This window comes from Equus caballus, chromosome 25 (assembly GCF_041296265.1).
Source record: "Equus caballus isolate H_3958 breed thoroughbred chromosome 25, TB-T2T, whole genome shotgun sequence".
Classification (NCBI taxonomy): Eukaryota; Metazoa; Chordata; class Mammalia; order Perissodactyla; family Equidae; genus Equus; species Equus caballus.
The window spans coordinates 22,640,799-22,666,275 of record NC_091708.1 but is presented as its reverse complement, the minus strand read 5'-3'; the positions used below and the strand labels follow the sequence as shown (position 1 = coordinate 22,666,275).

General features: G+C 38.2%; 1 protein-coding gene across 4 annotated transcripts in view; it reads left to right on the top strand.

Moving 5' to 3' along the window:
- TMEM245 (transmembrane protein 245) overlaps positions 1–25,477 on the top strand; it is a 91,638-nt gene that overhangs the window by 32,252 nt on the left and 33,909 nt on the right. For all 4 annotated transcript variants that reach the window (XR_011432554.1, XR_011432553.1, XM_023629851.2 and 1 more), the window contains 4 exons: positions 2,145–2,249; positions 10,979–11,061; positions 16,567–16,657; positions 23,483–23,581. Coding sequence is in view for 2 of the 4 variants with exons in the window: in XM_023629851.2 (XP_023485619.2) it covers positions 2,145–2,249; positions 10,979–11,061; positions 16,567–16,657; positions 23,483–23,581 (378 nt within the window). In the remaining 2 variants the exon portion in view is untranslated. The remainder of the gene's footprint in view (positions 1–2,144; positions 2,250–10,978; positions 11,062–16,566; positions 16,658–23,482; positions 23,582–25,477) is intronic.

The following is a 25,477-nucleotide window of genomic DNA, read 5'->3' as shown; positions in this document are numbered from 1 at the left end:
TCTTTCCCACTCTTTTCTCTCTTTTTTTGTCTCCCTTTTCATCCTGTTCTTTCTCCTTATCTTAGCTGGCCATCATGTGAATAGAAAAAATTCCAACTTTTTAGCTTGTGTATTGAACATCTTAAATGACTTTGTTTTAAATTTTGAATGAAACATCTAACCCTCAGTGTTATCCCTTGAGTATAAATTTTTATTTAGATGACTCTTAGTGTGGATTTTTTCCAACCCTTAGGTATATGACTCGTGATAGGAAACTGCTACCCTGGCTGAAAAATATATGGTTTGATTTTGTAGTGTTGATGCACGTAAGGTGTTTGTGAATATTCTGTGTTTCATACTTTAAAATACCTAGACGTGAACTTAGGTATTCATACTTTCTAAATAGAATGTTATGTTTAAAAATGTATTTCAGAATATGACTTTTCTAAAAAATTTGAGCCTCCCAAGTTATTTTCAGAGATTGTAATTTGTGAATACAGATCTCATCTTAATTCTGAAATTATTCTCACCTATTCAGACATCTATTAGCCGAGCGCTTGCTGTGTGCCAGGCACTGTTAGGGTTTGGGAGGAGGAAGGGGCATCCTCCCACGGTGGTGCTTTCCTCAGGAAGCTGGCTCAAGAGCTAGGTGCAGAGTTGGTTTCTGATTGTAAACCTTCCTGGTTTCATTGATTTTAGAACTTATGTTCAAAATATGAAATCTGACCTTCCATATCTTAGAAAGCCTGTTATTACTTATTTTAATCTCTGCATTGTCTTTGATGCTTTGGTAGCATGCACTGAAAATTAACTCTTCTGTTGGAAGCTGTAATTGTCAAGGTAAAAGATAACATTTTATCTTTGAGTTCATTATAGCTTTGATCTCTTAGTGACAGTATCCTTCATGAAAGATAAGAGGGATGCAAGCTTATAAGCATTGAGTGGAAAACAAATGTTTTAGGAGTTATGTTGTTTTTTAACCAGCATTCTGTGCTCTCGGGTGTTTAACTTACTGTTTGGAGAGCATAATTCAGATTTAAATTGAGAATAATTTATTCAGCAACGCTCTAGCTCATGTTGGGTTAAGTGTTGCAATGTGGCGTTTCAGCCATCATCAGTCTAATTGTACTTTTGAAATGTTATATGGTAACTTTGCATGTCAGGAATTCTAGAAATCTATCACAATTGTTATATATTCTGAAAACAAAAATTTTTTAAGTGTAGGATTGTGATTGTGAAAGATGAGGGAAGTTCTACTCAAAATAGAATTTTAAGTAGCATTTAAGGAGAGCGTAATTTAAATTATTGATTAAAGAGTAACCACTACATTAATGATTATATTTTATTTACAGTCACTTAATAATAATTTGTCATAAAGCTTATGTTTTAAAAAATAGAAATTTCAAGTGGAAAGTCAGATTTTTAAAAGTATTTTACTATGAACTATTTCAAATATAAAAAGATATGAAGAACACCTATGTGCCCACCCTCCAGCTTGATAAGACATTACCTGTATAATTGAAAGCCATTTTATACCTCGCCCTGATTGTGCATCCACCTCTCTGCCCTGTGCCCCCCCAGAGTGACCATTATTCTGAAATTATTTATTGTTACCTTAATGTTAGATTTTTGTTATTACTCTTATTGTAATCCTAATGACATCAAAGGGAAAAAATACTTTGAATGTAATTCCTATTTTAATTTGCTCCTAGTTTATCTGCATAATTTAGGACATACCTATTTTATAAGAGGCATACTTTTTCTAAAGTCATTCGTATTTGCTAATTGACAGTAAAATTTCATGAGCTTTGAGGTCAGCTAATGGATTGTCGTCATTTTGTTTAGAATATTTACCAGGTTATAAATTATAATTTGAAATGTAAATATACCACATTATGTGATTTCACAACTGGATATAGGTTATGTCGAATTGACTGCCTTTTCTTAGATGTGACAATTCAGAAACTCGATATAACAACAAAGTAATTAATACTGTTAATTTTCTAAAGTTGCTTACAGCTTTCACTGCTTTAATCGTTATGCCATAGTCTGCTTTGCAAGCCTGAATATCCTATTTTGTCTTCATGATATTTGAATACATGTGTGTTTTTATTAAGTTGTTTGTACTTGAAAGATAAGTAATTCTCTTTTTCATTTCTGTGCAGATGATCATCTGGTTGGAGAAGATGTTAGACAAAATAATTAGCATTTTCATCATATTTCTGTTAGTGATAGGAACCCTTCTTTTAGCCCTACTCCTGACTGCAAAGGTAGAGTAAAATAATTACTATTACAATTAATAACCTCTTAATTGTTAGAATTGTAGTATGGATAAGATGATAGCAGAAGCAGCGTGGAAAATGTTACTTTGTTTATAAATATGTATAATGTATATGTATAATGTATAAATATGTATAACATATTATGATTTTTGTATTACTAGTTTTGCGATGAACTTGCCAAGTATATGTTTTACATGCATTTTTATTTTATTATCAAAGTTTTCAGAGGTAAATGCAGATGAAGAAATAGAGATACTGAGCCACAATTGGCTTCTTCTGTCAATAGGATAACTGTGATCTGGTCTCATGACTCCTAATCCAGTTAGTACCCCGTTACTAGATCAGAATTTCTTGATTACCTCCTTCCCTTCTTGTCTCATTGGACTTTCTGCTGGTATACCATAGGATCTTTCTTTCTCACTTTCCAGGCCCTGCCAGCTTACATTTCCTCTCCCCCTTCTTGGTTTGGACTGCTATAACAGAATGCTGTAGACGGGGTGGCTTAAACAGCAATATTTATTTCTCACAGTTCTGGGGGCTCAAAGTCCCAGATCAGGTGCCAGCGTGGTTGAGTTCTTGGTAAAGCCCCTCTTCTTGTATCCTCACGTGGTGGAGACAAAGATCATCTCTCTCGTGTCTCTTCTTATAAGGCAACTAATCCCCTTCGTGAAGGCTCCACCCTCATGACCTAATTACCTCTCGGAGACCCTACCTCTTTTTTTTTTAATTTTTATTTTTATAGCAGTAATATTGGATTGTAACATTATATAACTTTCAGATGTACATCATAATATATTTCAAATTCTGTGTAGATTACATCATGTTTACCACCCAAAGACTAACTATAATCCATCACCACACATGTGTGCCTAATTACCCCTTTTGCTCTCCTCCTTCCCCCTTCCCCTCTGGTAACCATCAGTCCAGTCTCTGTTGCTATGTGTTTGTTTGTCGTTGTTTTTTATCTTCTACTTATGAGTGAGATCGTACGGTATTTCACCTTCTCCCTCTGACTTATTTCACTTAGCATAATACCCTCAGGGTCCATCCATGTTGTCACAAATGGCCGGATTTCATCATTTCTTATAACTGAGTAGTATTCCATTGTGTATATATACCACATCTTCTTTGTCTATTCACTCTTACTCGTCACACTGGAGGTTAGGACTTCAACTTGTGAATTTCAGGGGGATATAAACATTCAGTCCATAACACCCCTCTTTCATCTCATCGAGGAAAATCACTCTCCAAAGTGCAGCTAGAAGTTTATCTCTACAGTGATATTTCTTACTGACTTTTGTTTTTCTGACTTTTATGGTGTACTTTAACCTTTAGTTTCTCTGAACTTCACTGACCTCCACGTCCCAGAGTTTGATATGTTGTCTTCAAGGAATCCTGAAGCTTAGGTGAAATCATGGATATGAAAAGTTTTCATACAGTGCTGTAGAGATAAAGTAGTAGCTCTTGTTGATAAATAATCTGACGTGCAGCAATTTGCTGAAGGGTTGCGTTCTTTCTTGCTATGTGACATCTCCACTTGGGAATTCTATTCTTAGTCATTCTCAGCTTCAATATGTCCTCCGTCTTATCATTTGCTTCTAAAGTCCTGCTCTCTCAATACCTCTGTTTCAGTCGCTATACAGTTCCTATGTGTTCCTTGGTTATTGATCATGTGTAGTCCCTTATATACACTCTACAGACTTGTTTAGAGACCTTTCTTTGTTTTCGTCTTATTTCACCCAAACCTGCCACTATACAATCTTATCTTCCATTCTTGTTCTTCGAGAAACCTTTCACCAGTATGGTCTTCCATCTTCCTTTTTTCTCTTTCTCCTCTCTCTCCTACTCTTCTTCTATTCCACTTTCCCTCCTTATCCCTTTGCATAGGGTCTTCTTGCCTGCCCATCTCAATTATGTTCGTGTTTCAAGTCCTTTTTCTTTGTTCATCCCGTGCTTTCAGTGAGCTTTTGCTTCCCTGAACTTTGATAACTTGTATTACTGAACCCCTTCTTTGTGGTCTGGGACCATGCAAACAGAGCTTTTGAAGGAAACTCATTGGTTACCTGTTCATTCTCCCAGCCAATAAAGGGATCATTCTCTAAAACACCATGACAGTAACTACCTGAATGTCTAATAGACATCTCAAAGGCAGCCTGTCAGATACTGTGCTTCAGATCTTCCTTCACTTCTTGTCCATTCTTCTCATACTCTTCCCATTTCAGTAAATGACAACTCTGTTCTTCTTGCTCATGTGAAAAGTCTCAGGGTCATCCTTGACTACTTTCTTTCTTAGTTTGTCAAAGGATCCTTTTTGGCTCCATCTTCCTAATATATCTTAGGATAATAGCAGGGTGAGGATGTCAGGTAATTCCTCGCCACAGAAAGCAGGAATAAAACAGTATAAAATGTTTGAAAACACCACGTCAGGGTGTTGGAAAATGACCATTTAGGCAACAACTTGAGGACTGTTTGCTCATGAAAAACTGCTACTGCATCTGGTAAAAACAGGTAGCTTGTGGCTTTCTTGCTTGGCGTTATTCTCATCCTGCATAGCTTGGGCAGCAAAAACTTGCAACTCTTCCTGTGGGAGGTGGTGGACTTGGTTTGGGGCTGGCAACAGAGCAGCTACAAATTAAAGGGAGAGATTCTACAGCAAGAAAGCTGTAGAAGGGCTGAAATTAATAAACCATACAACCTAGTCTGATTGCTAAACTATGCATGTGTATGGGAGACCCCAAGGAGCCCTGTAAATATTGATAGCCTTCAGAGAGTTGCAAATTTGTGTCTTTGATTGCATTTCTCAACTTACACATCTCAGGCTGTGGAGGGTGAAGCCTTCTAATGAAAAGTGTCTGAGCATACCTTCTGCCAAAATCATTTACTGATGCTAAGCTATGCAGGTGCAGGGAAAATCCTTAGGGAACCAGTCTTTAAAAAGATAAGTAAAAAGCACTGAGCAGAGACATCAGTGACAGGGAAGACACATTTTTTTAGTTTGAGTAGAGATAAGTTAATTGCTTACTGAAATAAAATAACAGCTCTTAGAAGAACAAAACAATCCAGAGTTACTACAACGTATTTATTTTAGTGTCCAATTTTAAACCAAACATTATTAGACATACAAAGAAACAGGAAAATGTGACTCATACTCAGGGGGGGAAAATACAGTCAAAGAGGTGGACACGTAAGTGGCCCAGATGTAGGATTTAACAGACAAAGGCTTCAAAGCAGCTATTATGAATATGTTCAGAGAATTAAAGGAAAGTATGCTAATAATGGGTAAACCAATGCAGCCTCTCAACAGGGAAATGGGGACTATAAAACAAAACCAAATAGAAATCCTAGGGCTGAAAAGAAAATAACAAAAGAAAAATTCTCTAGATAGTCTCAATAGCAGATTTTGAGATCCAGGGAAAAAACAATTAGTGAACTTGAAGAAAGATCAGTAGAAAGTATCCAGTCAGAACAACAAACAGATTTTTAATTATTAACAGATTTTTAAATATTGGATGAGCAGAGCCTCAGGTATCTGTAGGACAATATCGAACATTCTAACAGACATATAATCAGCATCCCAGAAGATGAGAAGAGAGAGAGAAAAAGTGGAAAAAAATATTTGAAGAAACAGTGGTTAAAAACTTCCCAAGTTTGATGAAAAACATTAATAGAACCAAGAAGCTCAAGAAATCCTTAGTAGAATAAATACACACAAACACAAAACCACGCCTAGACGCATCCTAGTCGAACTACTGAAAGCCACAGATAAAGAGAAAATCTTGAAGTGAGACAAAAATTATGCATCACACTGGGGAACAGCAAAACAATTAAGGACTTAATTCTCATAATAAACAGGGAATACCAGAAGACATTGGAATGACATATTCAAAGTCTTGGGGGGAAGAAAGGTCAAGCAAGAATTTTATATTCAGGGAAACTATTCTTTAAAAGTAAAGGCAAAATAAAGACATTTCTAGACAGACTAAAACTGAGAGAATTTGTTAATATCAGATCTGTACTGTAAGGAATGCTAAAGGAATTCCTTTAGACCAGAGAGAAATGACTCCAGAAATAAGTTGTATCCAAAGGGAGAAATGAAGAGCTCTTGGTAAATATGTGTTTTTTTCCTCTCTTCTTTTAATTTATTGAAAAAAAAGACTATTTAAAGAAAAATTGTAATACTGTATTGTAGAATTTATAATATATATAGATGAACTATGTATATGTATAACCATAGCACAAAGAAAACTGGGAAATGGAACTATACTGGTATGAAGTTGCTATAAATATTTTTATTTTACTGGAAGTAAGTGAATATTAACTTGAAGTAGATTGTGATAAATTAAAGGTGTGATAAGTTTAAGATAAATAGGAATTATTAAATAACACAAATTTTAGGGGAACTAAAATGATGTATTAAAAAATAATTGCTTGCCAACAAATTGGACAATCTAGAAGAAATGGATAAATTCTTAGATTCATACAATCTCCCAAAACTGAATCAAGAAGAAATGGAGAATCTGAATAGGCCAATCACAAGTAAAGAGATTGAAACATTAATCAAAAACCTCCCCCAAAATAAAAGTCCAGGACCAGATGGCTTCTCTAGAGAATTCTACCAAACATTCAAAGAAGACTTAGTACCTGTCCTTCTCAAACTATCCCAAAAAATTGAAGACGGAACACTTCCTAACACATTTTATGAGGCCACCATCACCCTGATCCCAAAGCCAGACAATGACAACATGAAGAAGGGAAAATTGTAGGCCAGTATTACTGAAGAACATAGATGCAAACATCCTCAACAAAATATTGGCAAACCAAATACAGCAATACATTAAAAGGGTCATACACCATGATCAAATGGAATTTATACCAGGGACGCAGGAATGGTTCAACATCTGCAAATCAGTCAATATGATACATCATATTATCAAAATGAAGACTAAAAACCTCATGATCATCCTAATAGATGCAGATAAAGCATTTGACAAGATCCAATATCCATTTATGATAAAAACTCAATACAATGGGTATAGAAGGAAAGTATCTCAATATAATAAAGGCCGTATATGGCAAACCCACAGCCAACATCATACTCAATGGGGAAAAAACTGAAAGCCATCCTTTGAGAACAGGATCAAGACAAGGGTGCCCACTCTCACCACTCTTATTCAACATAGTGCTGGAGGTTTTGGGCAAAGCAATTAGGCAAGAGAAAGAAATAAAAAGTGTCCAAATTGGCAAGGAAAAAGTGAAACTCTTGCTGTTTGCAGACAACATGGTTTTTTATATAGAAAATCCTAAAGAGTCCATTGGAAAACTAGTAGAAATAACAACTACAGCAAAATTACAGGGTAGAAAATCAACTTACAAAAATTAGTTGCATTTCTATACTCTAATAACAAAGAGAACTCCAGAATATCCCACTTACAATCACAACAAAAAGAATGAAATATCTAGGAATAAATTTAACCAAGGAGGTGAAAGACCTATACAATAAAAACTATAAGACATTATTGAAAGAAATCGATGGTGACATTAAAAAAATGGAAAAATATTCCATGCACATGAATTGGAAGAATAAACATGGTTAAAATGTCCATATTACCTAAGGCAATCTACAGATACAATGCAATCCCAATCAGGATCCCAATGACATTTTTCACAGAAATAGAATAAAGAATCCTAAAATTCATATGAGGCAAGAAAAGACCCAAAATAGCTAAAGCAATCCTGAGAAAAAAGAACAAAGCTGGAGGCATCATAATCCCTGACTTCAAAATATGCTACAAAGCTATAGTGATCAAAACAGCATGGTACTGGTGCAAAAAAAGACACATGGACCAGTGGAACAGAATTGAAAATCCAGAAGTAAAACCACACATTTACAGACAGCTAATCTTCGACAGAGGAGCTAAGAACATACAGTGGAAAAAGGAAAGGCTCTTGAATAAATGATGTTGAGAAAACTGGACAACCAAATGCAAAAGAATGAAAGTAGACCATTATCTTTCACCATACATGAACATTAACTCAAAATGAATTAGAGACTTGAAGGTAAGATATGAAACCATAAAACTCCCAGAAGAAAATATAGGGAGTACACTCTGACATCGGTCTTAGGAGGATCTTTTTGAATACCATGTCTACTCAGGAAAGGGAAATAAAAGAAAAAACAAACAAATAGGACTTCTTCAGACTAAAGAGCTTCTGCAAGGCAAAGGAGACCATGAATAAAATGAAAAAACAACCCAGCAACTGGGAGAAAATATTTGCAAATCATATATCTGGCAAGGGGTTCATCTCCCAAATATGTAAAGAACTCGTACAACTCAACAACAACAAAAAAAACAACCTGATCAAAAAATGGGCAGAGGTTATGAACAGACATTTTTTGAAAGAAGGTACACTGATGGCCAACAGGTGAGTGAAAAGTTGTTCAATATCACCAATCATCAGGGAAATGCAAATCAAAAGTACAATGAGATATCGCCTTACACCTGTTAGGATGGCTATAATTGCCAAGACAAAAAACATCAAATGTTGGAAAGGATGTGGAGAAAAGGGAACCCCTGTAACTCCTGGTAGGAATGCAAACTGGTGCAGCTACAAGGGAAAACAGTATAAAGATTTCTCAAAAAATTAAAAATAGAAATACCATATGACCCAGCTATCCCACGACTGGGTATTTATCCAAAGAACTTGAAATCAACAACTCAAAGAGACTTATGCACCCTTATGTTCGTTGCAGCACTGTTCACAATAGCCAAGATGTAGAAGCAACCCAAGTGCCCAATGACTGATGACTGGATGGAGAAGATGTGGTGTGTATATATACCATGGAATACTACTCAGCCATAAAAAAGACAAAATCATCCCATTTGCAACAAGATGGATGGACTTTGAGGGTGTTAGGTTAAACAAAATAAACCAGACAGAGAAAGACAAACACCATGTGATTTCACTCATGTGTGGAAGATAAATAAATACATGGACAAAGAGAACAGATTAGTAGTTACCAGGGGGAAGTGGGTGGGGGGATGGGCAAAGAGGTAAAGGTGCACATATATATATATGGTGACTGACAAATAACAATGTACAACTGAAATTTCACAGTGTTATAAATGACTGTGATCTCAATTAAAAAAAAGTTTTCTGCAACTGAAATTTCAAAATGAAAATGTTTTTTTTTTGGTCAGAAAGATTGGCCCTGAGCTAACATCTGTTGCCAGTCTTCCTCTTTTTGCTTGAGAAAGATTGTTACTGAGCTGACATCTGTGCCGATCTCCCTCTGTTTTGTATGTGGGATGCCACCACAGCATGGCTTGATGAGTGGTGTACAGGTCTGCATCCAGGATCTGAAACCGTGAACCCCGGGCCACTGAAGTGGAGCGTGCAAACTTAACCACTATGCCACCAGGCCAGCCCAAAAAGATTTTTAAAAGGGTTTATACTTAAAAAACTGCTTAACATAAAAGGCAATAAAAGAGGAACTATAGAGATGAGACAGATAGAAAGCAAATAGCAAAAAGGCAGACTTGAATTCAGTCATGTCAGTGCTTATATTAAATGGAAGGCAATTAGACAATGAAAAAGCAGAGATTTCCAGACTGGATATAAAGAAGCAAGTTCCATGGTATCTATAAGAGATTCACTTGAAATTCAAAGACATAAAAAGATTGATGGTAAAAGGATGGAAAAAGATAAACCATGCAAACTGTACACAAGAGAGATGTAGAGTGAGTATGTTAATGTGAGGCAACGTAGTTATAACAAGAAATACTACTAGAGACAAATAAGGACTTTTTTTCGTAATGATAAAAGTTTATACTGCAGTAAGGTATAACTATTATAAATGTGTATGTTCTAACAATAGAGCTCTAAAATATATGAAGCAAAATATTCAGAATTAAAAGGAGAAATAGACAAATCAATGATTATAGTTAGGAAGTCAGTAATACTCCTCTTGCAATAATTGAGAGAATAGGTAGATAGAAAATTAGTGAAGATATAAAAGCCTTGAAAACGAGTCAGTTTGGCCTGACTGACAACAGCAGAATCTTGCTCTTTTCAAGTAAATGTGGAATACTCACCAAGATAAACCATATGCTCAATATGTTTAATAAATTTGAACATAGTAAAATTGTATAGAGCATGTTTCCTGACATTGGCTTGTTACTTTTTTATCTCCCTCATTTTGTTGGTTATTGGGCAAGGTAAATTCTAAGCAGTTTCGGTTGGCTTTTTTTACTCAGAAACCTTACTCAGTTGCTTATTTGCTTGTATGTCTTACATTGCCTAATAATTCTATAAGCTCATGTAGTGTTGATGTTGCTTACATATGTATATACATACACAAGATATGTATACATATACTATATAGTATATATACACACACACACTTTTATATGTGAACTAAATATATATGTGTTGTGTGTATATGTATTTGTATGTATCTAGTTACATATATTTTTCCTTAAGTAAATTGTTGAGCTTCTTGAAGCCAGGTACCTATTATGTACGTTTTATTTCCCATTATGTGTGTCATAGAATATTATCTATAGCAGCTGTTCAGTGCAAGTTTTTAAATTAATTGCAACTAAGATGTGAAATTATTTGACTCTAACAGCATTATTCCAGTGATAGTCTAGAAAAATAAATGTTAAATTGGATTTTTTTTAATTGAGATTTTTTTTCTTTCCTTATCTGTAATACAGGTGCATCAAGAGAGTGTACACATGATTGAAGTCACAAGCAATTTGATTAATGAGACTCTAGCAAATCACCCTGAGTGGGCAAAGTAAGAATACTATTTTGATAAAAACAGAGATAAATGACCTAGGTTCAGTATCCGTTTGCGTGAAGTGGTCTTCATTGATGCAGCTACCTTGGAGGAGGAAAGATAGGGTTTACCAAAGCTTTGATGAATGTTGTTGTTTTTCCATAAGAATTGCATGTAATGTGGGAGGCGGGGGAGTGCTTAAGAGTTGGGGAGCAATCTGTGGTAAATGATACCTTGTATTTGAATTGAGATTTGCAGTTTACAACATGTGTATAACGTACAAAGCACTTTCACCTGCAGTGTGACCTGTCTTCCTCACAGTGACTGTGTGTGGTAGGGTGAAGAAATTATCCCTGTTTCACAGCTGAGGAAACAGCATCAAAGGTTGAGGAACTTGAAATCGTAATCCCCCAGGGGCAGAGTCAGCATTCACGCCCAGTGTTTCTGATCAAGTAAAGGGAACTTGCCAACATGCCATGTTGTTCCTCAAGTTTCTGTATAATTCTTGACGTATTCCATGTTGTATCATTTTGGAGTCAGGGTTGGCAAAATGGCCCAGGACCAAATGTAGCCACCTGTTTTTTAAATACAGTTTTATTGGAACACATTCACCCCCATTCATTTACATATTGTTTATAGCTGTTTTGGGGTTGCAAGGGCAGACAGAATTGAGTAGTTGTGACACAGATTATATGACCCCAAAAGCCTAAAATATTTACTCTCTGGCCCTTTACAGAAAAAATTTGCTGATCTCTGTCTTAGAAGATCTCTTTGTGTACTTGTTTAATTTGGCTTCCGTGAGAAGCGTTTTCTGTCCCTGTGGGGAATGTTCGCAGAGCTACGCTGTTCACCTGATTGAGCTTGAGGACAAATTATATAGCTTCCGTTTTTTTACTAATGCAAAGGTAGTCAGTAATTTATGTTAGGAAATACTCTGCCAGTTTTAGGATTGAAAATTGAGATTTAACTTAGTTTTCTCCTTTGACTCAACTTTACTTCATTATATAAAAGCTAGTTAGGACATTTCTTTACTTGAACTTGGTTCAGAATCATATTTGAATATTTTTAAAGGGATTTCTTTCAAAATATTTTTCTGCCCACTTATCTCCTTTAGCCAGAGCATACTCAAAGTGCTTGTCCTCATTATTTCTTGGTAGTTACAAATTGTGATATATCCATACAATGGAATAATACTTAGCATTAAATAAAAGTGAGCTATCAGTACTGGCAGCCACATGAATGAATCTCACAATAATTATGCTGAGTGAAAGAAGACAGGCAAAAAAGAGTCCATGGGATATGATTCCATTTATGTAAAGTTCTAGAAAATGAAAACTGATCTGTAGTGACAGAAAGATCAGCGGTTGTGTGTGGCTAGGGGTGAGCTCCAGGGGAGAGCACAAAGGAGCACAAGGAAACTTGAGAGTAATAAATATGTTCATTATCTTGACTAAGGATGTAAGAAGAGAAGGGGCATAAACAGATTTTATTCTAGAGCAGTCTTTCCCTCTGCACTGAGGAGAAAAGATGGAAGGGGTACAAGAGTTGAGCCTTTTGACCAGTTAAAGGCCAGAATAAACCAGGTGAGAGGTGATGAAGCCCTGCATTGTGGACACTTGTAGTGGGGGTGAACAGGACGGGCCCATTGGTAAGATCTTAGTGGGGTTAGTTGGTGGTTAATTGGATATAGGCTGAAGAAATCTAGCATGACGCATGTTCCAGCTTTGGAAGTTAGTGAAATAATGGTGGATTTACCTATATAGGGAAGAGAGGAGCAGATTTGGAGGGAAAAAATAGTTGATTTACTTTTTTACCTGTTGAGTTTGAAGTGTCTGTGGTAAATCTAAGCAGAAATCCAGTAGGTCATTGGCTATGTTGGTGTGCAGTTCAGGAGAGGGATCTGGAGTGAAGTTAAAAATGGCAGCCTTAATGTCTGAAGACCTCCTTTTCTTTCACGATCATGCTTTAGTGAAACGAGTCCGGAGCCCTTGTGTACTGGTTTTCAGTTGTGGTAGCACTATCTCTGCTAGCGTATTAAAGGCACACACAGTATGAGTAGCCCCAGATCAGGGTAGTTGTAGAAAGGTGGGGGTCTTTCTTTTGTTTTGAATTTTTAAATAATTATAGACTTACAAGGAGTTGCAGGGAAGTGTACAGAGAAACCCCATGGGCTCTTCACTGCACTTCCTCCAATAGCGTCATCTTGCGTAACTGTAGTACAGTAACAAAACCAGGAAATTGACATTGGTTCAATACACAGACCTTCTTCAGATTTCACTAGTTCTACCTGCAGTCGTGTGTGTGTATGTGTGTGTTCTCTGCAGTTTTATCATATGTGTGGCTTCCTGTAAGCTCTCAACACGGTCAAGGTTCAGAAGTCTTCCATCACCACAAGACTCCTCATGCCACCTCTTTACAGCCACACCTACCCTCTACCTCCCCCTTCAGCTTATCCCTAACCCTTCCTTACCAATAATCTGTTCTCCATATCTATGATGGTGTTTCAATAAAGATAGATAAATTGAATCAGAGAGTATGCAGCCTTATGAGATTGGCTTTTTTCACTTCGCATAAGTCCCTTGAAGTCCGTCGAAGATGTGGTATTTATCAATGGTTTGTTCCTTTTTATTGCTGAGTCTTAAATTCCATGTAGGAAGGTTTTCAAAAGCTGTTTAGACTTTGGTGATTCATGGAAGGTCTGATTCTTTTGCAGCAGATTAGTGAGGGTAGCCATGAATTAATAGTAATGGTTTCTTGCAAATCTCAGTACTCAGTGGATTCCCGTCATGAAGATGGCGGTTGACCTAGTGGGAAATTCACGTAGATGCTCCTGGTGGAGGGGATACAGTTAAGAATTGATCAGGTGTGCTTTCTTCCATCATGGTGCATGTTTTATATCCCCTGTGTAGATACCTTGACTTCCCATGGATGTGCTTCATGGGCTGTTGGATGAATTATAAAGACTTAAGGTACAATCATCCTAGCAGAACTTCAAAGAAGATGAAGTTGAAGCACACCTTAATTCTTGTCTTGAACAATTCTAGTAGTCTAGAACCTATTTTCTACTTCCTACTGAGTAGTCTCAAGCCTGTTGATTTTCAGGGCCTTCGTTAGGAGATGGCACTGAGATGGTACTGAATGTGCCCTGCCCTTACTTGGAGGAACCCAGGAAGCTAAGCTAAGTTGTTGTCACTATGGCTTGTTTTCTTGTTAGGTCATACTGTGATAGAGATTAACATTTTCTCAGGAGGCTGAGCGTGGGCCAGTCCAAACTGCAGGAACTTAGTTTCTCCTGGGGGATCCCTCTTGACTGAGGGTAGGGAAGCTAGTGATTGGCTGAGGTAGTGAATATCCTAAGGAAGGAGCTCAGTTAGAGGCGTTGGTTGGTATTAAGATGAAGGCACATCCCAGTTCATCCCAGCCAAGGTTGCTCAGGTGTTTCTGGCCCCGTGTCTCATCGTGAGGAGGTCTGGGCTGAGCCAAGGCCTTTGACTTGGCCTCACGACAGCTCCTCTTATCTAGTGCTGTTAGGACACCTGCATGAGTACGTTGGTGGAGCATTTTCACTGCAGCCAGCAAGACTTCTTGTCAGGCCTGATAGACATTTGTTAGTCATTCAGGATCTATTCAGGTTCTTCTGTGAATCCTCATACTTTTGAATAATGCTACAGGATAGAATTTTCCCCGTAAAAGTGCAGTACCATATAATTGAAAATATCCAGGAGTCCCTTCAAACCACTGATAAATCTATAGATACTGGAGTAATTTAAAAGCTACTTAATTAATTTCTCCCAAATCACATCTCTGTTTAGAGATCCAAATTTCCTGTTCATATCCTTATACTGTAAGATTATTACATTTATAGGCATCTCTAAAATTTTGTTTTACTTGCTGAGAAGAATCTGAACTGGCTGAGAATTTGCAAAAAGCTTCACAAACGTTTTAAGTATGTTTGGAGTGTAGCATGAGCTGGTTAATGTTAAAGATTCAAACCGTTACTGATTTGACATTCCACTTTTTAATTTGTCCACGATGTCTTTTTTTCTGGTTAAAGACCATGACTTTCCTAGGCATCATTACTTCCATGACTATCAGTGGCAGTTGGCTTTCTCTGTAGGATCATTTTACACACACACACACACACACACACACACACACACATGCAAGTTATCACTTCTGATTTACTGTATAAATTACTACAAGTACGTAAAGCTGCTGTGAGTCAAGGAGGTTGCACACTGGGCCTGACTCCCTATCTGATTCTCTGCCATGTGCCAGCTGTGTAGCATGTGTTATATTTGGGCCCCAGGAAAGTAATTGGTTACTGCTTGCCATGGCCTTTTGGCATCACTCATGAATAGTTAAAATCAGGACTGTTAAATTTGTGAATGTCAGCATCTCTAATATACAGCATTGTCAGGAGCAGTTAAGAGAACATATGGGGGCTGGCCTTGTGGCCGAGTGGTTAAGTTCATGTGCTGCACTTTGGCGGCCCAGGACTTTGCCAGTTCAGATCCTGGGCGCGGACATGGCACCACTCATCAGACCATGCTGAGGTGGCGTCCCACATAGCACAATCAGAGGCACTCACAACTAGAATATACAACTCTGTACTTGGGGGCTTTGGGGAGAAGAAGAAGAGAAAAAAAAGATTGGTAACACATGTTAGCTCAGGTGCCAATCTTAAAAAAAAAGAATATATGAAAATATTTTCTCCTTTGGAGAACACTGGGCATATGTAATATATTATTGATTAAGGCAAACGGCTGCTTAGTTAACAGGAAAATGGGGAGGCTGCCTCTCTCTACACCAGGAGTAGAGCCTGTAGACTGCAATTCCTCATACAGCTGAACTCTGCCCAGGAGTCCCTCGCATCTTAAAGAAAAAGGTCTTCAATAGATAAAAAACTGAAAATAGTGATTCACCCTCTTAATTTTCTTGTTTTCTTCCTCAGTTCACTTCCTTAGATCAGTGGTCCTCAAATGTTAGTGTGCATCAGAAGCTCCTGCAGGGCTTGTTAAGGTGCAGGTTGCTGGGCCCTAGCCCCACAGTTTCTTTTTCGGGAGGTCTGGGGTTAGGCCCAAGAATTGACATTTCCAACAGGTTTCCAGGCCATTCTGGTGCTGCTGGTCCATGGACCACACTTTGAGAACCACCATTTGGAATCCCAGATGCTGTCTATCCCAGTGTCTCAGAGCCACGTCTGCTGGTGCTGAATGAGGCATATGACCCAGGAAATGTATGGGCAGAGAAACCAGGTGGAGAAGAATGAAAGGGAGCTTGTGGGAAAAGTGGGTTTAAAAGATAAGGAAAGCTTGAAGAGAAATTCTGGATGTGAGAATTAGGCTACTTAGGCCTGGAAGTCCAGGAGTCCTGCAAGTGATTCATTTGTATCTGTGTTGATGACTGATCAACTGTTTATCAGTTACTGATTGTTTAATACATTGAGTTCAAAGAGTTATTGGTGCAGTACACTAAAAGAGTGCTAGTTTTTTCACTTTTTTCTTTCTTTATTTAAATTAGTTGGCTTCCTGAGGCTCAGGTAGTCCAAAGAGCCCTCAATTCTGCGGCTAACAACGTGTATCAGTATGGACGAGAATGGATAACCCACAAGGTAAGGAAGAGCCTCTCTTTCTGGCTTGCTCTTTGCAAGGTCTTCCTTGGAAGTGATTTCTTGCTTTGATAAAGTATAAGTAGAGATTCTGTTCAGAACAATTTCCGTATCTGAAATAGGCTTATGTCTACAAGTCAACAAGCAACACACAGTGAAATTAAACCTTCTGGATGATCATACTGAATAGTGCTGGTAGCCTGAACAATCTGAGAGGTTGGTCCTTTGCTTCTTGTTCAGGATGGATCTGATTCATTATTTGTGCATTAGGACAGAGTGATCCAAAGCTTGGGTGGTCAAATACGGCTTTGAAGAAGAAAGTATTAGCACATAGAAAATTTTATTATCTGCTGGTAACTGTGCTTGGCAGTTTCCAACAGGTTTCGTTTAATCTTTTCAAGAAACCTGCAGTCGTCTGAAGTGTTTTGCCCACTTTACAGATGAGGAAACAGACTCAGTAAGGCTCAGTAAATGCCCAGTGGTCATGTAGTCAGTTGCAGAGCTTGGTTTCCCATGGAAGACTAACGCCACATCCCTTGCTCGCTCTTCTGTGGTGTGCGAGAAGGGTGTGCCCAGAACTGGGGGGAGTGCTTCACTGTGGCAGGTGAGATAAAGCTTGAAGGAATGATAGGTCTTAGATGACTAAAGAGAAGGATATTTATGTGAGCCAAGATGTAGAAACAGGAGTGTGCTTGAGATTAGCTTGACTAAAGCTTTGTGAAGGGGAAATGAAAGAGAAAAGACAGTTGTCACAGTTAAGGATCAGACTCCATGATTTGAGTTTGGGCTATCTTTTTCCCCCTACTATTGCCTATGAGAATGAAGCTAATTTGAAGTTGTAATATATTGAAGTCATTAGGATCATCTAGGGAATGACAGAATTTGTTGGAGTGAGATCTGTGCCCAGAAAAGTATGTTTGTGATTCTGTGTTCAAAATTCAAAACAAAGTCTCAACAAAAAAAAGGTATCTTGGAAATTATAATGCACAAATGTGTATAGTAATCTATTAACCTAAGGATGGAATTGTGGTCAAGTTAAAAGCTAAGAAAGATGTGGGGCTGGCCCGGTGGTGTAGTGGTTAAGTTTGTGCACTCTGCTTAGGTGGCCTAGGGTTAGCCAGTTGATCCTGGGCACGGACCTAGCACTGCTCATCAAGCCATGCTGAGGCGGCATCCCACATAAGAACTAGAAGGACATACACCTGGGATATACAACTATTTACTGGGGCTTTGAAGAGGTGGAGAAACAAAGGAAAATTGACAACAGATGTTAGCTCAGTGCCAATCTTCCTCACCAAAAAAGGCATACCTTTAAAAAAAAAGAGAGAGAGAGAGAAAGACGTGTTATTGATTTTCTTGGGTCTATACCAGATAACCTAATCAACTGTCACATGGAAGTCTAGAAAATATTTATTGAAAAAATGGAAGATAAGTATATGGATATAGATCTTAGAATTATCACAGAAGGAAGATTCAGCCATTGCAGAAGACTTTTAGCCTTCTAGATATATGTTGGCTGACTTATTCTGCTGAAAACGTAGTGTTCAGTTTGTTTTTCCTATTTGGGATAAATAGGTTTTTATTCTAGAATTCTTACCTATTTGGGAAAAGTGTAAAAAAAGGAATTTGGGTGTGGAAATGTGCCTTAGATTTTAAAGAAGTAAGTTTCAAATTACTTAAGAGAAAAAATAGGTTTGAAACCTTTTGCTCAAGATTCTAAAAGGGAAGACAACTGAAGAGAGATGGTCATTGCTAACAAAGTTGTAAAATATATGTAATCATGACTTAGAAGACATGGGGATAATATCTAAAAGCAACCGTTGAAGGTCCATCAACTGATGCATGGATAAATACAATGGGATATATCCATATAATGGAATATTATTTGGCCATAGAAAGGAATGAAGTACTGATATGTTCTACAACATGGATGGACCTCAAAAACATTATGCTTAGTAAAAGCAGCAGTCATAAAAGACCACGTAAGTATGATCAATTTATATGAATGTCCGGAAGAGAGATATCTATAGACTGTCAAGTAGTGGTTTCCAGGGGTACAGGGGATTGGAGAGAAATGGGGGAGTGATTGCCAGTGAGTGTGGGTTTCCTTTTGGGGTAATGAAAATGTTCCAAAATTGATTGTGGCAGTGGTTGCATAGTTCTGAATATACCAAATAACTATTGATTCTACATTTAAATGAGTAAGTTGGAAGGTGTGTGAATTATATCTCAATAAAGTTATTAAAAAAAGAAAAAGGAGCCGTTATAATTGCAGAGGTAGCTTTCTAATAAGCTCAGATCTTATCCAAATAAGAATCATGTCAGGATTGGGTCCTAAGAGCTAAAGTCCAGAAGGGGCCAAGGCTAGGAAAAAATGTCATGCTCAGAAAACGAAAAGAATTTTTTAGGGTGTGTTTAGAAATGAACAGAGAAGGTTCCTGTATGTCTGCCCCCCAGCCGACTTTGTCAGCCTTCTCTCCTACGTCCTCTAGGCCTTGTTTGAATTCTACTCAGACCTCCCAGTTTGCTGTTTTCTCAGCATCCAATTTACTTTTTTCCTTCGACATCCTTGCTTGAGCTATTCTTTCTGCTTGATACGCTCTTTTTAAAACTAGTACCTGGAGATGCTGCCCTAAGACAGCAAGAGAATAAGTACTGAATGCGTTTCCTCTGTCCCTTCTCCTGTGCCTAGAATGAAGAAAGTGACAGCCAGTCTGCAAAATGGCAGGCACTGTTCTAAGTGCTGGGGAAAAACAGTAAACCAGAAAGAGTTACCACTGTTCTGGAGCTTTCTAGAGCTTACGCTCTGGTGAGAGGAAACAACCACGTAAACAAATAATTTCAGATCTAAAAGTGCTATGACCAGAGTTAACAGGGTAATGTGGTAGAGGGTGTCTCAGGGTGATGCTTTTGCTGAGATGGCCAGAGAATGTCTCTGAGAAGGTGATGTTTACTCTATGACTTGAATGATGAAAAGGAGGCAATTTGTGAAGGTCTGGGAAAAGAATGTTTCAGGCTGAGGGCATAGACAATTCAAAGGCTCTGAGATGGGCACAGTCTTGGCTGATGGAAAGAAGGCCAAGATGGCTGGAATAGGGAATGTGGTGATGAGACAAGCCATAGATCATAACAAGACATTGGGATTTTGTTTTAGTTACAAAGGTAAGCATTATATGGATTTAAAACAGAAAGAGATATCTGACTTAGGATATTGAAAGCTCATTTTGGCTGCTTTATGGAGAAGTGGGCAAGAATGGAGCAGGCCTAGAGACCACTTAAAAGATTATTATTCCAGTAGTCCAAGTGAGATGTTGATGGTTTAGACTAGGATTGTAGAAGTGGAAATTGAGGGAAATGGTCATATTTGAGCTATATTTTTGAGGTTGTTCTGACAGGAATTACTCATAGATTGGACATGGAGTGAAAGGGAAGGATGTTTTTGGTTCGTCTAGCTAGGAGGATAGCTGTGCCGCTTACTGAGATGGAAAGACTTGGAGGTGGTAGTGGGGTGTAGGTGTTACAGATAGATGAGTAATTCTGTCTGGGGCATATTATGTTTAAGATATCTATTTGATATCTAAGTAGAGATACGAAAAAAGGCTATTGGACATACATAGCGGGAGCTCAGGGGAGAGACCTGGGCTGTAGATGGAGGTTTGAGTATCATCATATAGTACCCACAGGATTGGATGAGATGTTATTTTGCTCGTTGAGTGTTAATTTGCTAGGGCTGCCGTAACAAAGTACCACAGACCAAGTGGCTTAAACAACAGAAATTAATTTTCTTACGATTCTAGAGGCTAGAAGTCCAAGATCAAGATGTCAGCAGGAATGGTTTCTTCTGGGGCCTCTCTCCTTGGCTTGGTCCTCCCTCTGTGTATGGCTGTGTCCTCATCTCTTTTTATAAGAATACTAGTCGTTGGATTAGGGCCTACCCTAATGACCTCATTTTACCTTATTTACCTCTTTAAAGATCCTATCTCCAATACAGTCACATGCTGAGGTACTGGGGGTTAGGACTTCAACATACGAATATTGCAGGGGGGGGTGGGGGGGGGGACAGAGTTAAGTCCATAATATGGCCTAAGGAGAGAGTGTAGCTAGAAGAGGATCAAAGATAGACTCGTGGAGCACTTAAGCTTTTGAAGGTCAGCAAAGTCAGCCAGCAGAGAAGACTGAGGAGGAGTAGCCTGTGAGGTAGGAGGAAAACCAAACTTTGTCAGAGGCCTAGAGAAAAAAAAGTTTCAAGAAAGACATCATCCACTATGGCAGACACTGCCAAGATTTCAAGCAAGGTGAGAAGAGAGAATTACCCGCTGACTTAGCATCTCCACTTTATAGATGAGGTTATTTGCCTTAAGTGATAGAGCTTTCAAATGGCATTTTGATTGCTCTTAATGCTTTATTACCTTTCATATACAAAGAGCATCTTATATACCACCAACGGTATGTGTGTTTTAGTGATGATTCTTACAGCAGCGATATGTCCCTCAGACTCCGTGCTCTCTGGCCCACTCTTCCTTGTGACTTGCAATATGTATGTAATGTCACAGGACAGTATTCCGGGTGTGTAGTGTTCTGCTTTGGTTGATAGCACCATGAGTTTGAGAAGAGTGTTTTATAGCGTGCTGTACAATTATGTTGACCTCCCCTTTATTTTAATAGTTGTGATATTTTAGTTCTTCTCTGTTGTTCTGGGAGTGAGACTGCTAAGGAAGATGCCAATTTGAAGTAGTGCTTTATAGCAATAAAGGCCACTCCGCGGCCAACCTGGACCGGGTGCTGTCGGTAACCATTTTAGGCCTCTTCTGGTTAAAGGGAGATCTCAGAAGCTGATAGAGTGACAGAAAGAATTGGTAATGGGAAGTCCTGGAGTATCTGACTGTTATAATATATAAAAGACAAATTTAAAGTAACTGGAGGAAAGTAGACTAGAGGTAATTATGATTTTTAATTACTTTGGGTAATTTGCACTGTTAGGTGTTCTTTGTTCGTGGGTTATATACGCTGTAGTTGAAAGAATATTTGAGAACTTTTAATCCTGACTCTGCCACTTAGCTGCATGACCTTGGGCCTGTCATACATCCTTTCTAAATCTGTTTTCTCATATTAAGAGAGCAAAGGTGATAACAAAACCTTTTCTGTCTAACTCTTAGAGTTGTAAAGATCACATAATGTAGGTGAAAGCCAATTGTAAATTGTATAATGTTATGCAAAGATAAGTGGCCTTTACTCTATTCACTGGTTTATATTTGGTTTATGAATAAATCAAGTAAATGTAAAGGAAGACATTGGGCAGATGTATTTATATTAAACATGTCTACAAACTGGTTCAGGTATCTTTAAGGCCAGCATCAAGTGGGCAAAAGGTATGAATAAGGCCACACAAGAGGAAATACACATTGGAAACTAGCATGAGAAATGGTCACTCTCGTCACTAAAGAAGAAAAGTTTAAATAATTCTTTACCATTTCACACTTATTAAATTATGTAAAATTTATCAGTTAGTCCTTAAGTTTTTGGGAAAATTGGTTCATTCATGCAATGTTGGAAAGTATTAGTTGGTACAGTTCTTAGAGAAGACAGTTTGGCAGTGCATAGCAAGAGCCATTAAAATGCTCATTTCCTTTGATTCCTATACATTTATCTTACTGTTAGTAATAAGAAAAAAATTGTGTATTAGGGTATTCATTGCAGGGTTACTTGTGACAATAAAAATTGGGAATCATCTTTATATCCTATGATTGGGTAATGGTTAAATAATAATATTGAAACTTAATGAACTAATATAGAACCATTAAAAATAAAGATGAGGGGGCCGGCCCGGTGGTACAGTGGTTAAGTGCGTGCATTCCGCTTCGAGGGTCCAGGGTTTGCCGGTTCGGATCCCAGGTGCGGACATGGCACCACTTGGCAAGCCATGCTGTGGCAGGCGTCCCACATACAAAGTAGAGGAAGATGAGCACGGATGTTAGCTCAGGGCCAGTCTTCCTCAGCAAAAAGAGGAGGATTGGCAGCAGATGTTAGCTCAGGGCTAATCTTCCTTTTCCTCAAAAAACAAAAAATAAAGATGAAGGTTAAAGGTGAAATGCTTATGATGCAAAAGAAAATACAAAATTCTAAATTATATCTAGCCATAGGCAGAAAGTTGCAGAGGAACTGGAAAAACGGAAACAGTTGTGTTAAGGAAGTGGGACTACGAATCAGTGTTTGTCTGATGTAATATTACCATCTGGTTTTAATAATAAATAAAATATGGGATAGGATGTTATAATGAATAGCTTTCTTCTGAGTTATCTTGTCTCAGTGCACTTGATTTCCACGAGCCCTGAAGCCAGACTTGATCAGCTATAACTCAGACCTGACATCTCTTAGCAAACAAAGGGAATACTGTGTGTGTGGCTAAGTTTCTAAAATTTTTCTTAAAGTTCTGTGGTAATTCTTATCATAGTGATAAATGTAACGTGAGACTTCTGTATAATAGACGGGCACTTGGGCCACATGCAACAGGTTTTTCTCTGGGCAGATGAGCTTAGAGAAGTCAGTAATCAAGGCTCCATTTATACCAGTCCCTTATAACCTAAAGTGACTCTCTTAGAGAATCAAGAATAGAGGAGAGAAAAAACGCAAAAAGCTAAGAAAGGCAAGGAAATTTACTGGGAATATTGAGGAGTAGAGTTTAAGAAAACATAGTGTGGGCAGAGGCAATTAAATGGTCTGGAACGTTTTAGTTTGGTTTGGAACAAATGTAAAGACCCAGCTTGTATTAATTTTACTGGATTGTTGCCTGAAAAATATTAAAACAGATTATATCTGTATTTCTTCCAGCTTCATAAAATTCTGGGAGATAAGGTGAACAATACTGCTGTAATTGAAAAGCAAGTACTGGAACTTTGGGACAGACTGTATCATTCTTGGTTTGTAAAGGTAAGTTATTTTATGAAAGGATTATAATGAAGTTGTAATAAAAGGATTATAATAAAAGGATTTTAGTAAAATTGTAAACTGATGAAGTCCTTTTATTTTACAGACTCATTGACTAGATAGGATTGTATTAACACTGGGATTTCATTTATTGAAAATTTTAAGCTGCAAGGTCTTAAACCGCAGGTCACTAAAAGTCAGCTTGAGTTGATGGTTCATCTCCATGGTAGAACCCGCTCCTCCCTCTGGTGTATCCGTATTCCATCCTTTGTTCATCATTGTCATCAGCAGCATCGCACCCTCTAGACTAGCTCTGTGCAGTAGAAATGCTAATTTATCTAGCGGCCACATTAAAAAAAACTCAGGGGCCGGCCTGGTGGCACAGGGGTTAGGTTTGCATGTTCTGCTTCTCGGCGGCCTGGAATTTGCTGGTTTGGATCCCGGGTGTGGACATGGCACCGCTTGGCAAAAGCCATGCTGTGGTAGGCGTCCCACATATAAAGCAGAGGAGGATGGGCATGGATGTTAGCTCAGGGCCAGTCTTCCTCAGCAAAAAGAGGAGGATTGGCAGTAGTTAGCTCAGGGCTAATCTTCCTCAAAAAAATAAATAAAATAAAAAGTCAGGTGAAATTAATTTTAATACTATATTTTAATTAACCCAATATATTATTATTTCAATATGTGATCAATGGAAAAAATTTTAATGAGATATTTTACATCCTCTTTTTTTTTTTTAAGTAAGTCTTGGAAATCTGGTGTGTATTTTACACTAACAGAACATTTCAGTTTTTGGACTAGCCACATTTCAAGTGCTCAGTAGCCATACATGGCTAGAGGCTACTGTTTTGGACAATACAGCTCTAGACGTTTTCTCTTTGAGAAAGTGAAAATAGAGCCAAAAGTTTAGAGATCTTTATTTTAAGTCAACCTGGTATACTACTTGGGCCGATGTACTCTTACTTCAGAATTTGTGATGGAAAATAATAGCATTTTTCACTAAATGTAGAAATGCGGTTTTGAAAGCAGCTGGTTGTGCCGGGCCATGCTGTACACTGGGCTGGCAGGGCCCGTGGGCCGTGAGGAGCTGTGCTGTGGAGGATGCCTGTCTCGTGGGGAAGAAGGAGAGTGGGGCAGAGTTGATGACGATTTTTCCCGGGGTTGATCCACGGAGAGGAGGAGCATATCTAAATCTCCTAACTTGGGGTGGAGGGGAGGAGGGCGCCATTTTAAATTCAGATTTGCTGCCTAGTGACCTGTTTGGGGTTTTGTACTCTTGTCCTGTGAGGAATTGAGGGAACAGTGTTGGTTTTTATGGGTTTCAGAGACTAGGAGTTAAAATTACTTGGGGAATCTCTAGGTAGGTAATCTACTGAAGAGTCGGACAGTTGGAAAAGTTCTCTCTATTCCTTCTGCTAACTCTTGGGGCTTCTGCTTACAAACGAACAGCTTTTGCTATCCCTCATCCCCTTTGAGCTTCATTTTATGGTCCAGGGAGGTCAGTGTTTTAAAAGCATCGGTTTGTAAGGGTAAGTAAATTGCTTTCTTCAGCTCTTTCACTGGGACCTAATGTCCATCGTGTAATAAAGATTGACATCACTGTTCTCTTAGCAAAAGTTGGAGAATGGGACACATGCAGAATGTTAAGAGCCTACCTCTGTTTCTGAATTTTAACCTCCCCACTGTGTTTATTCACATCTCTTTCAAGTTTAACTATTCCTGCATTCTCGCCAGGGTAGTTCTCTTCCAGATGGGCAAGTTAGATTCCCCCCATTCTTGTTTGTTTTTCATATTCTTGTCTCCCCCTTGCTCTCTTTCTCTTGTATGGAAGATTAATAAAGGCGATGAGGAAAGGAGGAAGAAGCAAAAGTGGGAGACCGAGAAAAAGGTAGAGGGGCTACA